Source organism: Trachypithecus francoisi, unplaced genomic scaffold (genome assembly GCF_009764315.1).
Source record: "Trachypithecus francoisi isolate TF-2019V2 unplaced genomic scaffold, Tfra_2.0 Lachesis_group5, whole genome shotgun sequence".
Taxonomy (NCBI): Eukaryota; Metazoa; Chordata; class Mammalia; order Primates; family Cercopithecidae; genus Trachypithecus; species Trachypithecus francoisi.
Window position 1 is genome coordinate 90,855,943 of NW_022681470.1, and position 16,945 is coordinate 90,872,887.

A 16,945-nucleotide genomic window follows, 5' to 3' on the forward strand; every position below is an offset into this window, starting at 1 on the left:
ACCACACATACCTTCCCTTTAAACTGTCACTCGGAAAAGTATCTGATGCATTAAAGTCACTGCTTCCAAACTGGACTTTTTGGATACTTGAGGGTACAAAAATAAAAATAAAAATCTTCCAATGTCCAAGCAGGAATAGTTCCAAAGGACTGATTCTCTCATCTTCAACTCCCTTAAGAGCTCTTAAAATTGATGTGCTAAATAAAGTGTCCTTTCCCACTTCTCTTTTCATATTTTTTAACAAGGAAAGGCATAGCAAAATCTTGCCATATGGAAGTGTCCAAGAGTGTAAGTTAGTGTCAATGCCAAAGTCAGCGTCGAGAAAGTAAAGGGCTAATAACTGGGTATCAAATTCTTTTGCACGTCAGTGGTTAACAATCTATTGCTTTCAACACAGTTGAAATAGAAGCTGGTCAAGTTGTCAGCTAATAGATGCATGAAAATAATTTTGATGATATGTTACTGAATATTTTCTGGCACACAACTAATAAAAAGTTCAAATAATCTAGTGTTATTTCTATAACAAAACAAACTTTCATTCAAGTAGCTATGGTACCTCAATATCACTTATATGTGAACTAGTTATCTTAGTGTTTACACTTCCAAAATGAAAATTCAGAATAGAATCGATGCTGAAATCTTTCTCATTGTGGTAATAAGTCTTAGAATACACACAAACATTGGACAAAAGCATAACATACATTATTATGAGATAGTTTTCTAGTAAATTTAAACATTTTGTCCAATATATTTTTAGATGTTTTATATATTTATATTTATATTGCCTTAGGTAAATGTATGTTAATTATATAACAGCTAGAGAAAATCTTTTATAAAGCACTCAATAGTCTTAAAAGTATAGGAAACAAAAAACATGTAGGAAGATACAGAGAAATCAATAAAAACTTGCAATTATAAATATATTACAATACCATGAATTGTGACTTTGGTGAAATAAGTGATGTAAAATTTCCAGTTTTAAAAAGATATGCTCATTTGTGTACTTGTTTAAATAAGTATCAATGGATATCATTACCATAGCACTGATATTTAGATTTCATTAGATTTCATTGAATATATAAAGAAGTAATCTGTTTCATTTAAAAGTTCAATTCTCATAATGCAGTAAAAAATTAGACTCCCTGTGGCCACATAAATGTCTGATAAAAAAATAGATGTTGTACCTGTAGTCCTAGCTACACAGGAGGCTGAAGTGAAAGGATTCTTTGACCCAGGAGTTGGAGTCCAGCCTGAAGAACACAGCAAGGACTCATCCTTAAAAAAAAAAAAAAAAAAAAAAAAAATTGATGTCAAGTTAAAACTATGTAAATTAGTATATCATTTTTTAAGTTTCTTAGAGGAAAATAATGTTTAAAGACAGGTACCTAAATCACACCAAAAATGAAAATGCTTAATGACATGTGACCCAATCTCAAGTCAGACTTGTAATTTTATCAGGGTCTCCCTGGAGATGTCAGATCACTGGCAATGTTAATAGAGGACTGGAAAAGCATAGAAGAATGGTTGGGGAAATGACCTCCTCTTTCATTTTCCTGCCTTCCCAGTTGCATCAGTCTCCCATGGCTGCTGTAATAAACGGCCACGAATGTGGTGGGTTAAAACAACAGAGAGTTATTGTCTCACAATTCTGGAGGCCGGAAATCCAAAATCAGTATCACTTGGCTCAATTCAAGGCATAGGTAGAGCCGCACTCCCTCTTGAGGCTCTTGAGAAATTCTTCCTTGCATCTTTTAGCTTCTGATGGCTGTGGGCATTCATTCAGGATAAACATCTTGTGGCCAAATCATTGCAGTCTTCAAGGCCAGCATCCTTAAATCTCTCTCTGCTTCATCTTTACTTTGCCTTCTCCTCTGTGCATCTGTTTCAAGTTTCACTCTGTCTGTGTCTTGTAAAGACCTTTTTCATTGTATTTAAGGCCCACCTAGAAAATCCAGGATAAGCCCTCCATCTCAAAGTCCTTAATTTAATCATATTTGCAAAATATTTACCATATGATGTATAGATTCCAGGAATTAAGACATGCACAACTTTCAGGAGGTCAATTTTTAACATATTATACCTCCTGGAAATAAGACGGTCTAATTCTAGCACTAAAAATGTACTCAAAAATAAATGGAAAGTGAACGGAAAAATAACTATCCTCTGGAACAGAGCTTCATAATCTCCTTTGTATTGAATTGTCTCTCCATTTGGAAATGAATATTTTTCAAACCAATCTGCATACTGTCATGTTGCCTTGCATTATAGTTCAAGCAATCTCCCTGAGTTATTGCTTCCTCTTAGTACAATTTCTCTTGAGAGATAAGCTTGTAGGCTCCAACTTGAGGTCACACCTTCTTTTATTCACTCATTCAACAAATACTGAGTAAAGGTGCTGTGGGCTTAGGAGTTTATAGTTGTTTCTAAGGCATGTAAAGGAAGAGCACGTCCTGGACAAGAATCAAAATGCCAAGGCAGTTCTGAAATCACTCTGAAAGTATTTATCAAATACCCACTGTAGTTAAGATCACTAGGTAATTGAGTACTCAGGTCTGTTAACTTTTCCTATAAGGTGAGAGAAAAAACAGCAAAGTGAAGAGGAAAAATGATATAATAATTAATATACCACTAAACATCTTCAGTGGTTATAACCTGTGAGAGTATGTTGGCGATTTGTTTCACCTATCTTTCAAACCTCTTGTTCTTCCTGTGATTTATTTTAGGCACTCAAGTGGACAGAGACCATGAGAAATTTGAGTGGAGGCCATGTCGAAGAGTTTGTCTTGGTGGGTTTCCCTACCACTCCTCCCCTCCAGCTGCTCCTCTTTGTCCTTTTCTTTGCAATTTACCTTCTGACATTGTTGGAGAATTCACTCATTGTCTTCACAATATGGCTCACTCCAAGCCTTCATCTCCCCATGTACGTTTTCCTTGGCCATCTCTCTTTCCTGGAGCTATGGTACATCAATGTCACCATTCCTCGGCTCTTGGCAGCCTTTCTTACCCAGGATAGTAGAGTCTCCTATGTAGGTTGCATGACACAACTCTACTTCTTTATTGCCTTAGCCTGTACTGAATGTGTGCTGTTGGCAGTTATGGCCTATGACCGCTACCTGGCCATCTGTGGACCCCTCCGTTACCCTAGTCTCATGCCTTCCAGTCTGGCCACTCGCCTTGCTGCTGCCTCTTGGGGCAGTGGCTTCTTCAGCTCCATGATGAAGCTTCTTTTTATTTCCCAATTGTCCTACTGTGGGCCCAACATTATCAATCACTTTTTCTGTGATATTTCCCCACTACTCAACCTCACTTGCTCTGACAAGGAGCAAGCAGAGCTAGTAGACTTCCTTCTGGCCCTGGTGATGATTCTACTCCCTCTGTTGGCTGTGGTTTCATCATATACTGCCATCATTGCAGCCATCCTGAGGATCCCTACTTCCAGGGGACGCCGCAAAGCCTTTTCCACTTGTGCCACTCATCTGGCAGTGGTTGTTATCTACTACTCCTCCACTCTCTTCACCTATGCACGGCCCCGGGCCATGTACACCTTCAACCACAACAAGATTATCTCTGTGCTCTACACTATCATTGTACCATCCCTCAACCCAGTCATATACTGCCTGAGGAACAAGGAGGTGAAGGATGCCTTCAGGAAGACAGTGATGGGCAGATGTCACTATCCTAGGGATGTTCCAGACTGATACACAACAGGTCCTGGGAGAGGCGAAAATAGCAGAATCTTAATAGGGCCTCCTCAAGGAATCAGAATGGGCTTAAAGGGAACATAAATATAATTTGCCAACATTTTCTCTAAATGTTGTCTGGGACCTTCTGATACAAATGAAAGTTTATGAATCATTTATTTTTTTACAGGGGTTTTCAAACTAAGGTTGGACTAGGTACATAAGAATCACCTGGAAATTTGTTAAAATAAAGATTCCCCCCCAAAAATATGTGGAGAGTCTTACTGAGTATGTTTGGAATGTTACCCTGCCATGAATAATTTTCAAAATTTCCTGGGAATTCCTATTTCATAGACAGTTTGGGATTCCCTAGCCTAGACCAAGCTCATTATTTTATAAGTGAGAAAATATAATATGAGAAAAAAAGGGAAATTATTGGTGAACAGCTCAAGAAAAAAAATTTGGTAGACTTCAACATAACAATTTCAAAGATCCAGATTCTCAAATCCCACTTTCATAAGAAATTGCACAAGTATGTTATACCCCAAGACCTAATTTCATATCATCTTATCAATACCCTTTACCTCTACAAAACTCATGTTCATTGAAAGTCAAAGCAGAGAGAGATGCAGTGCTGATATTCAGCCACATATTCATGACTCAATATGGCTAAATATCCTCTCCCTCTCTCTTCTTTGAATCTCCAGGGGATATAAAACTGGTTGACCTAACAAATATTGCCCAGGTAGTAGGTAAAATGTTCTACAAAGCTTATATATAAATCTTCTCCTTCACTATTGCCAGCACCTGTTTTAAGTAATTAGTGCCAGGGCCATACCAACTGTGAGATATTTTAAATTGTGTTCCAAGATGGCCGAATAAGAACAGCTCCAGTCTCCAACTCCCAGCACGAGCGACACAGAAGACCGGTGATTTCTGCATTTTCAACTGAGGTACTGGGGTCATCTCACTAGGGGGTGCCGGACAATCGGTGCTGGTCAGTTGCTGCAGCCTGACCAGCAAGAGCTGAAGCAGGGCGAGGCATCACCTCACCCGGGAAGCACAAGGGGGAAGGGAATCCCTTTTCCTAGCCAGGGGAACTGAGACACACAACACCGGGAAAATCGGGTAACTCCCACCCCAATACTGCGCTTTAAGCAAACGGGTACACCAGGAGAATATATCCCACACCTGGCCGGGAGGGTCCCACGCCCACGGAGCCTCCCCCATTGCTAACACAGCAGTCTGTGATCTAACCGCAAGGCAGCAGTGAGGCTTGGGGAGGGGCGCCTGCCATTGCTGAGGCATAAGTAGGTAAACAAAGCTGCTGGGAAGCTCGAACTGGGTGGAGCTCACAGCAGCTGAAGGAAACCTGCCTGTCTCTGTAGACTCCACCTCTGGGGACAGGGCACAGTTAACAACAACAACAACAAAAGCAGCAGAAACCTCTGCAGACACAAACGACTTTGTCTGACACCTTTGAAGAGAGCAGTGGATCTCCCAACACGGAGGTTGAGATCTGAGAAGGGACAGACTGCCTGCTCAAGTGGGTCCCAGACCCCTGAGTAGCCTAACTGGGAGAAATCTCCCACTAGGGCAGTCTGACACCCCACACCTCACAGGGTGGAGTACACCCCTGAGAGGAAGCTTCCAAAGTAAGAATCAGACAGGTACACTCGCTGTTCAGCAATATTCTATCTTCCACAACCTCTGCTGCTGATACCCAGGAAAACAGGGTCTGGAGTGGACCTCAAGCAATCTCCAACAGACCTACAGCTGAGGGTCCTGACTGTTAGAAGGAAAACTATCAAAGAGGAAGGACATCTATACCAAAACCCCATCAGTACGTCACCATCATCAAAGACCAGAGGCAGATAAAACCACAAAGATGGGGAAAAAGCAGGGCAGAAAAGCTGGAAATTCAAAAAATAAGAGCGAATCTCCCCCTGCAAAGGAGCGCAGCCCATTGCCAGCAACGGATCAAAGCTGGTTAGAGAATGACTTTGACGAGATGAGAGAAGAAGGCTTCAGTCCATCAAACTTTTCAGAGCTAAAGGAGGAATTACGTACCCAGCGCAAAGAAACTAAAAATCTTGAAAAAAGAGTGGAAGAATTGACAGCTAGACTAGTTAATGTAGAGAAGGTCATAAACGAAATGACAGAGATGAAAATCATGACACGAGAAATACGTGACAAATGCACAAGCTTCAGTAACCGACTCAATCAACTGGAAGAAAGAGTATCAGCGACTGACTGAGGATCAAATGAATGAAATGAAGCGAGAAGAGAAACCAAAAGAAAAAAGAAGAAAAAGAAATGAACAAAGCCTGCAAGAAGTATGGGATTATGTAAAAAGACCAAATCTACGTCTGATTGGGGTGCCTGAAAGTGAGGGGGAAAATGGAACCAAGTTGGAAAACACTCTTCAGGATATCATCCAGGAGAACTTCCCCAACCTAGTAGGGCAGGCCAACATTCAAATTCAGGAAATACAGAGAACGCCACAAAGATACTCCTCCAGAAGAGCAACTCCAAGACACATAATTGCCAGATTCACCAAAGTTGAAATGAAGGAAAGAATCTTAAAGGCAGCCAGAAAGAAAGGTCGGGTTACCCACAAAGGGAAGCCCATCAGACTAACAGCAGATCTCTCGGCAGAAACTCTACAAGCCAGAAGAGAGTGGGGGCCAATATTCAACATTCTTAAAGAAAAGAATTTTCAACCCAGAATTTCATATCCAGCCAAACTAAGTTTCATCAGTGAAGGAGAAATAAAATCCTTTACAGATAAGCAAATGCTTAGAGATTTTGTCACCACCAGGCCTGCCTTACAAGAGACCCTGAAGGAAGCTCTAAACATGGAAAGGAACAATTGGTACTAGCCATTGCAAAAACATGCCAAAATGTAAAGACCATCAGGCTAGGAAGAAACTGCATCAACTAACGAGCAAAATAACCAGTTAATATCATAATGGCAGGATCAAGTTCACACATAACAATATTAACCTTAAATGTAAATGGACTAAATGCTCCAATTAAAAGACACAGACTGGCAAACTGGATCAAGAGTCAAGACCCATCAGTCTGCTGTATTCAGGAGACCCATCTCACATGCAGAGACATACATAGGCTCAAAATAAAGGGATGGAGGAAGATCTACCAAGCAAATGGAGAACAAAAAAAAGCAGGGGTTGCAATCCTATTCTCTGATAAAACAGACTTTAAACCATCAAAGATCAAAAGAGACAAAGAAGGCCATTACATAATGGTAAAAGGATCAATTCAACAGGAAGAGCTAACTATCCTAAATATATACGCACCCAATACAGGAGCATCCAGATTCATAAAGCAAGTCCATAGAGACTTACAAAGAGACTTAGACTCCCATACAATAATAATGGGAGATTTCAACACCCCACTGTCAACATTAGACAGATCAACGAGACAGAAAGTTAACAAGGATATCCAGGAATTGAACTCATCTCTGCACCAAGCAGACCTAATAGACATCTATAGAACTCTCCACCCCAAATCAACAGAATATACATTCTTCTGAGCACCACATCGCACTTATTCCAAAATTGACCACATAATTGGAAGTAAAGCACTTCTCAGCAAATGTCAAAGAACAGAAATTGTAACAAACTGTCTCTTAGACCACAGTGTAGTCAAACTAGAACTCAGGACTAAGAAACTCAATCAAAACCACTCAACTACATGGAAACTGAACAACCTGCTCCTGAATGACTACTGGGTACATAACAAAATGAAGGCAGAAATAAAGATGTTCTTTGAAACCAATGAGAACAAAGATACAACATACCAGAATCTCTGGGACACATTGAAAGCAGTGTGTAGAGGGAAATTTATAGCACTAAATGCCCACAAGAGAAAGCTGGAAAGATCTAAAATTGACACTCTAACATCACAATTAAAAGAACTGGAGAAGCAAGAGCAAACACATTCAAAAGCTAGCAGAAGGAAAGAAATAACTAAGATCAGAGCAGAACTGAAGGAGATAGAGACACAAAAAAACCCTCCAAAACATCAATGAATCCAGGAGTTGGTTTTTTGAAAAGATCAACAAAATTGACAGACCGCTAGCAAGACTAATAAAGAAGAAAAGAGAGACGAATCAAATAGATGCAATAAAAAATGATAAAGGGGATATGACCACCGACCCCACAGAAATACAAATTACCATCAGAGAATACTATAAACACCTCTACACAAATCAACTAGAAAATCTAGAAGAAATGGATAATTTCCTGGACACTTACACCCTTCCAAGACTAAATCAGGAAGAAGTTGAATCCCTGAATAGACCAATAGCAGGCTCTGAAATTGAGGCAATAATTAATAGCCTACCCACCAAAAAAAGTCCAGGACCAGATGGATTCACAGCTGAATTCTACCAGAGGTACAAAGAGGAGCTGGTACCATTCCTTCTGAAACTATTCCAATCAATGGAAAAAGAGGGAATCCTCCCTGACTCATTTTATGAGGCCAACATCATCCTGATACCAAAGCCTGGCAGAGACACAACAAAAAAGAGAATTTTAGACCAATATCCCTGATGAATATTGATGCAAAAATCCTCAATAAAATACTGGCAAACGGGATTCAGCAGCACATCAAAAAGCTTATCCACCATGTTCAAGTGGGCTTCATCCGTGGGATGCAAGGCTGGTTCAACATTCGCAAATCAATCAACATAATCCAGCATATAAACAGAACCAAAGACAAGAACCACATGATTATCTCAATAGATGCAGAAAAGGCTTTTGACAAAATTCAACAGCCCTTCATGCTAAAAATGCTCAATAAATTCGGTATTGATGGAACGTACCTCAAAATAATAAGAGCTATTTATGACAACCCACAGCTAATATCATACTGAATGGGCAAAAACTGGAAAAATTCCCTTTGAAAACTGGCACAAGACAGGGATGCCCTCTCTCACCACTCCTATTCAATATAGTGTTGGAAGTTCTGACTAGAGCAATCAGGCAAGAGAAAGAAATCAAGGGTATTCAGTTAGGAAAAGAAGAAGTCAAATTGTCCCTGTTTGCAGATGACATGATTGTATATTTAGAAAACCCCATCGTCTCAGCCCCAAATCTCCTTAAGCTGATAAGCAACTTCAGCAAAGTCTCAGGATACAAAATTAATGTGCAAAAATCACAAGCATTCTTATATACCAGTAACAGACAAACAGAGAGCCAAATCATGAATGAACTTCCATTCACAATTGCTTCAAAGAGAATAAAATACCTAGGAATCCAACTTACAAGGGATGTCAAGGACCTCTTCAAGGAGAACTACAAACTACTGCTCAACAAAATAAAAGAGGACACAAACAAATGGAAGAACATACCATGCTCATGGATCGGAAGAATCAATATCGTGAAAATGGCCATACTGCCCAAGGTTATTTATAGATTCAATGCCATCCCCATCAAGCTACCAATGAGTTTCTTCACAGAATTGGAAAAAACTGCTTTCAAGTTCATATGGAACCAAAAAAGAGCCCGCATTGCCAAGACAATCCTAAGTCAAAAGGACAAAGCTGGAGGCATCACGCTACCTGACTTCAAACTATACTACAAGGCTACAGTAACCAAAACAGCATGGTACTGGTACCAAAACAGAGATATAGACCAATGGAACAGAACAGAGTCCTCAGAAATAATACCACACATCTACAGCCATCTGATCTTTGACAAACCTGAGAGAAACAAGAAATGGGGAAAGGATTCCCTATTTAATAAATGGTGCTGGGAAAATTGGCTAGCCAGAAGTAGAAAGCTGAAACTGGATCCTTTCCTTACTCCTTATACGAAGATTAATTCAAGATGGATTAGAGACTTAAATGTTAGACCTAATACCATAAAAACCCTAGAAGAAAACCTAGGGAATACCATTCAGGACATAGGCATGGGCAAGGACTTCATGCCTAAAACACCAAAAGCAATGGCAACAAAAGCCAAAATTGACAAATGGGATCTAATTAAACTAAATAGCTTCTGCACAGCAAAAGAAACTTCCATCAGAGTGAACAGGCAACCTATAGAATGGGAGAAAATTTTTGCAATCTACTCATCTGACAAAGTGCTAATATCCAGAATCTACAAAGAACTCAAACAAATATACAAGAAAAAAACAAACAACCCCATCAAAAAGTGGGCAAAGTATATGAACAGACATTTCTCAAAAGAAGACATTCATACAGCCAACAGACACATGAAAAAATGCTTATCATCACTGGCCATCAGAGAAATGCAAATCAAAACCGCAATGAGATACCATCTCACACCAGTTCGAATGGCAATCATTAAAAAGTCAGGAAACAACAGTTGTTGAAGAGGATGTGGAGAAATAGGAACACTTTTACACTGTTGGTGGGATTGTAAACTAGTTCAACCATCATGGAAAACAGTATGGCGATTCCTCAAGGATCTACAACTAGATGTACCATATGACCCAGCCATCCCACTACTGGGTATATACCCAAAGGATTATAAATCATGCTGCTATAATGACACATGCACACGTATGTTTATTGCGGCACTATTCACAGTAGCAAAGACTTGGAATCAACCCAAATGTCCATCAATGATAGACTGGATTAAGAAAATGGGGCACATATACACCATGGAATACTATGCAGCCATTAAAAAGGATGAGTTTGTGTCCTTTGTAGGGACATGGATGCAGCTGGAAGCCATCATTCTTAGCAAACTATCACAAGAACAGAAAACCAAACACCGCATGTTCTCACTCATAGGTGGGAACTGAGCAATGAGATCACTTGGACTCGGGAAGGGGAACATCGCACACCGGGGCCTATCATGGGGAAGGGGGAGTGGGGAGGGATTGCATTGGGAGTTATACCTGATATAAATGATGAATTGATGGGTGCTGACGAGTTGATGGGTGCAGCACACCAACATGGCACAAGTATACATATGTAACAAACCTGCACGTTATGCACATGTACCCTAGAACTTAAAGTATAATAAAAAAAAGAAAAAAAAAGAAAAATGCTATATAAACTTTTATATACTGTAACACTAAGAATAAAAACATATACATTTTAAAAAAAATAAATTGTGTTCCTAGTCAAAGGACTTGTAAGAACAGAAAATGCCTCCAAAAGAAAGAAGATTGAAGAGCCATAGATAGGATGCAGATATCTCTATGGAAATTGGGATGTCTCAGGTTCATAGTCTGAATCATAAGTATTCTAGCAAGTTCCTTTGATTGTTGAAAATTTACTTGAATTGCTCAGAGAAATTTTGCTTATCTTGAATCTAGGCTCATTTACCCAAATTTCTGCATATTGAACCAAACTCAATGATTATTTAGATGTGGGATAAGTGACACAAAATAAAAATGTAATTGAACAAATTCCAATAAACACAGATTGTTGATCAGTGCACATTTGCCTATTCTGAGACAGATTTTGAGGGAGAAAAAGACGTGTCCATCAATGCAAACTACCGTATCAACAATCATTTTAGACTTTCCAGTATTAAAAACAAAATAGCAATAACAGATCTGATAGTTAAAACACTTTAAGTTGTTTGATTTTCATAAAATTTCTAAATAGCCTTAGAAACATCTCTGAACATAGCTCAATTTACATTACGTTCTCCTCTCCTTCCATAGAATTATGAGAGACATGGAGTTCAGAATTCAGACCCTTGAACCAGCAAATTTCAATTTGATCCTAGCTTTACTAATAACAAGTTATGTGATCATAGGCAAGAAACTTTATATCTCTGCTCATAATTTCTCTTTGATAATAAAAATAATACCCTTTCCATCATATGGGTTTGTAGCGAATATTAAATAAATAATGCATATGTGGGCAAAGGGTTAGCTTTTTTTTCTCTTTGTGGATAAATTTGATCTTGGATTAATTTCTAGTTCTGCTTCCCTAGAAACCTAATAAACATTACTACACAACATTACTTATGGCACAAATTATCTCTGATCAGCAAATGACCCCTGAACTGGGAGGATGATTAATGTGTTATAGATATCTAGTGGGAAATAATAGCTTCAGGCTACTTTTGTAACTTGGCATGTCTTCAGCAGGGAATTCTAGAAGCTATGGATGCCTATGAAATTGTTACAAGTGATATAGGCGCTTACAGGGCTTGAGGATTCCAAGTTAAGGTGAACTCTGCACCCCTTGATGAAAATCTTATGTCCTCCCACCTGAGCTATGACTTTAAATGACAGAGTCTGTGCCTTCAACTGCTTTCAGGACTTCTTTCCCATAAGAGAAACTCCTAAAACTGCCCTTCTGGAATGTTGGATTTACTATCCTGTTTCCCTGAGTTAATTTTATGCCAGGTGAGGCCTTTGATAGTGTGTGAGTTTGTTTGCTGGAACCTAAGAAGACCTTCTGGCATGTAATACCATTAATTCACAGTAAGCATTTAGTAAATGCCAAGCTCCATCATTATTATCATTTTATCATTACAAATATCATGATATGCTTCTAAAGGATATGCCTGTTCCATTAACCACGTATTAAACTCACTCTTACTCAAACTGAGATTGGAGAATTGGCTTTCTCTAAAGTACATACAGAAAGGAAAGCTCCAAGCAACTTTGTAACTATGTGGAGTAGGTAACAAGTTGATCAGAAAGTTTGGCCTTCCCAATTGTACAATCTAATATCGTGCCAAGATGTCATCAGATTGAGTCAGTGAAGTTTCTCCTTTAAAAAATGATTAAAACATGTTATTTCTATGACTCTCATCATGTCATAGTCATATTTTTTTCCCATTGGGAGATCACAGTGCTTTTGATTTGTTCTTCCTCTACTGTGAGAGATTCCCATGGTGTTGATGGGTAACTACTTACTTCATAGATTTCTTCAAATATTCTATTTTACTCCAACAGTGGTGCTTTTAATATAAAACATGCTTTGCAAATGATTCTTATTTGCAACTCAGTTTCAATTAAGAAAATCAGTGGCTGTTTTTTAGTTGCCTGGCCAAAAGTGACCTCATTTTTCATTGCTATGATAACCTAAATTTTTGAAGCTGAAAACATGCCTGACCCAGGCAATAAACCTACATTTCTGCCATACAGTTGATATCTCAGCTTCTCTTGAAACTAAGACTGGCTATGTATCTAATATTTTCCCAATAAAACATAAATGAAGTTCTGCTGGAGAGGTTATCTTCTAGAGAGAAAGAGATGGCTGGTGCTGGTGCTAGCACTGCCTCTTTCCCTTTTCTGAACCTGGATTTGATGCCTGGAATTCCAACAGCCATCTAGAAGGTAATAAATATGGGAAGAAAGTTCAACACACTAAGGCTAGAGATGCAGAAATGTATAAAAATCACAGGTGTCTAGTCGTATGGCTGAAAAATTGAACTAGGTTGGCGCAAAAGGAATTGTGGTTCTAGACTGAGAATTTTAAACCGTTATAACCAGGCTCAAGCACATCTTTATTAACCAAAATAGGAATCATTACAATCAATACATTGTTGCCAATGAGAAATAAGTTTGTTTATTCCTGGAGTGTAAAATCCCATGCTTTGGGGTTTGATGAACTCTTGGAAAGCATTTTGTGCATGCTGCTGGTTGTGGAAGGGCTTTTCCTGCAAAAAGTTGTCAAGATGCTTGAAGAAGTGATAGTTGTTTGGTGACAGGTCAGGTGAATGTGGTGGATAAGCCAAAGTTTCATAGCCCAATTCATTCAACTTTTGAAGCACTGGTTGTGTGTCATGCAGTTGGATGTTCTGGAGAATTGGGCCCTTTCTGTTGACCAGTGCCGGCTAACAGTGTTGCAGTTTTTGTTGCCTCTCATTGGTTTGCTGATCATACTTCTCAGGTGTAATGGTTTTGCTGGGATTCAGAAATCTGTGGTGGATCAGACCGGCAGCAGACCACCAAACAGTGACCATGACCTTTGTGTGGTGCAAGTTTGGCTTTGAGAAGTGCTTTGGAGCTTCTTCTCCATCCCACCACTGAGCTGGTCATCACCAGTTGTTACATAAAATCCACTTTTCTTTGCAAGTCACAGTGCATTTGGCCCAGGAACTGCTAACAAATGTACAGTGCAGCAGTTGTTCAAGAAGTTTTGCAAAGGAGACGAGAGCTTTGAAGATGAGGAGCATAGTGGCTGGCCATCAGAAGTTGACAACAATAAATTGAGAGCAATCTTTGAAGCTGATTCTTTTACAACTACATGAGAAGTTGCCAAAGAACTCAACATCGACCATTCTGTGGTTGTTCGACATTTGAAGAAATTGGAAAGGTGAAAAAGCTCGATAATATGAGTGAAAATAAAAACAAATGGTCATTTTGAAGTGTTGTCTTTTCTTATTCTATGCAACAACAATGAACCATTTCTATCAGGTGTTAAGGTTACTGTCTCTTTAATGTTGCAATTGAAAAGACTAGCCAGGGAAAAAGCAGGGTTTTTTTTTTTTTTTTTTCCCGACATGATATCTGCAATTCCAGTAACTACTACTGAGGCTGTTTTATTTTAGTTTGATGCACTTTGCTTTGTTTTATTTTACTTGATTTTGTTTTGTTATTTTTTAAGGTTCTTAATTTGTACTCAGTGCAGTCAGCTTTTCACCAGATAAAGGTAACAGAGAGGGAGCAGTAAAGCAGCATGCAGTGAAGTTTACCATGATTTTATTTTTTTATTATTTTATTGGCCATCTAATTTGTTTTTAAAAAAATTAGAGTGCATAGCAGTTGTATATATTTACGGGGCATATGACATGTTTTGACAGAGGCATGCAATATGAAAAAAGCACATGGGGTATCAGGATTTTTTGAATGAAATTAATCTTTTTAAAAATAGCAGCACTATTCATCCAATTGACTAAAATGGGCTTGAATTTAAAAAGAAAATAAAAATGTTGTGATCTTTATTTACAAGACACTTTATAGAAGGCACAAGACATGATCATCTGTTTCAAACTTTTTGTGACTTTAGAGAGGATATAGAAACTTTACAATTTTCAGAAAGAATTATAAAATACTAACACAAAAGAAAAATAGGTCCGTAGTAAACTTTAACTAATTCATGTAAACATTACCCTATTTCTTCTCACCAAAGATAAATGCATAATCATTGTGAATATTTTCTCAGAGCCAAACTTCTGACAGTATATAAGCATGTGCTTTTTGTCACTCAACTCGAAGATCTAGTCTACCTATTGTTTTTTAATACTAACTCTTAAAACTATTTTTTGACAGAAAATAATGACAAACTTAGATTTTTTTTCATTTTAAGCACTCATAGTTCTAACTACATATTTTTGTATTGAGAAATTATTATAAACCAAGAAAATACCAGGTTTTGTTTATATTTGTTACTCAGTTCACGATACTAGTTAGGAAGATTTTTTTTTAACTATCTAAGACAGTAATCATATTTTTTTCTACACATCTCCCCACAATAGTACTTAATGAGCCAGGAGCTTCTGCAATTCCTTATTTTCCTCTCCACTGAAGTTACACATTTTTATTTATTTAAATAAAATGGGATTCAACTCATTTCCTCATTGAGCAGATATTTTAGGAGCCTACTATGTACTAGACATTGTAATGAAAAGCAATGACTTGGGAGAAGTCTCTTTTCTCGAGAATCCTTAGTCTAGTAATTTTAAAATAATTTTAAGAGTCTCAATCATTCTATATTTCACCAAATTTTACAAATTAATTAAACAGAAGTTATTTAAGAAGTAGCATACAGTGGGCTCTGCCTCTACTTTAACATGAAAACTGGAAAAATGAAACAGTCTCTTGATGAAGAAGCCAGTTAACTCATGAGTCACTTAGTCAGAAACAGCTTCATTGTTTCTTTCAAATATATTAAAAATTTCAAAAATGGCAAAAATTCTTATGTTCATGTGCAAGTAAATTATAAAGGAAATTGGAAATTAAATTAACTTTTCTGAACATCTTTTATTTGCTTGACATAATACAAATACTCACACATAAAAGCATGTATTTGTATGGCAAGTGTTATTCTGAACAGCTTACATATATAATCCATACCATCATCACAATAATTCTAAGATATAAGTACTCTTATTGTTTTATTTTTCCAATTAACAAAAACCTGAGAGACAGAATAATTTGCCCAAGGTCATGTAATAAGACATGGCTGAGCCAGGATTTGAACCATGGCACTCTAACTGCAGTCTTTACTCGGAGCTGCTACTCAAGACTAACCTTTGGTTTGATGTATCACCTTTTAAGATGAAGAATGTAATACTTCCAAAGGTTTGAGAACTTGTTTACATCCCAGAGCTGACAAAGAGCAATACAAATCCATGTTTTGCTGACTTGAAAACCATGTCCTCTTTCTTTTCCGTTTCACAGCAATTTTTAATTATCTGTATCATGTTTTCCTTTTCTATTTTAAGAGAATGGAATTAAAACTGAGTGATATTAAACCTATGTTTCCTATTTACTGAACTTTAGATAATAGTAAATAGAAAACAGAGGTTTAATATCACTCAGTTTGAATCTCCTCTGTTATCAGAAGAGGTTCTTGTTCTTGAAGTCTGTCATCAAATTCCTAAGGGCTGAATAAAACTATTACAGTAAAACTATTTGAAAAGAGTAGTGACATGTGACCAGAATGGCTCCTGACACTTAGAAGGTACTCAATACATATTTATTGAATGAATGGTCAGATTCCTATAGAATGGTAACACAGAATGTCACCAAAGAACCAGTAATGAGCTAAGAGACTGCCTGGAAATAAATGAAGTGTTATCCCAGTTTTCTATGGGAAAAAATTTCCTTTTAAAATTTTTTATCAAATTGAAAAATGGTGAGGAGTAAAGAGTGGTTACTCCTAAAAATATGAACTAGGCCCTTTGGAATCTGAAGGGTTTCACTATTTTCCTTAGGGGAATTCTGTTATTTTAAAATAAAGAGCTTAATTTTTTATTGGGAGATGTTATTCTTTTTTGGCTAGTTTTCATCTTTCCCAACTCCAGAAAAGCACAATTCCCTACAATAGTCAACATCCTTCATAGTAGTGCATATCAAAACCCAACAGAGCCTGCTCACTTTCTACTGTAGTCCTAGGTCTGTGGTTCTCAAGCTAATTATCCTGGATGTGCAGGTATCCAAACCCAGGAAGCAACATATATACCTAAAGAGATAACTGTCCAATTTCCATGCCAGATTGTTTTCCATATAATCTTATTGTCATCTACATTCTCTGAGCATCTGTATGCTTCTGAATGTGTACTGATTATAGA

The 16,945-nt window shown here is 37.9% G+C and overlaps 1 protein-coding gene across 1 annotated transcript; it reads left to right on the forward strand.

Moving 5' to 3' along the window:
* The first annotated feature begins 2,692 nt into the window (after positions 1–2,692).
* Positions 2,693–3,698, forward strand: LOC117075915 (olfactory receptor 6P1). The gene has a single exon (XM_033198722.1). The coding sequence runs from the start codon at positions 2,745–2,747 to the stop codon at positions 3,696–3,698; it is 954 nt and encodes a 317-aa protein (XP_033054613.1). The 5' UTR covers positions 2,693–2,744.
* The last annotated feature ends 13,247 nt before the right edge of the window (positions 3,699–16,945 follow it).

What these genes read in the sequence shown, in the direction of transcription:
- LOC117075915 (XM_033198722.1), top strand. Translation starts at nt 2,745, where the DNA reads ATGAGAAATTTGAGTGGAGGCCATGTCGAAGAGTTTGTCTTGGTGGGT.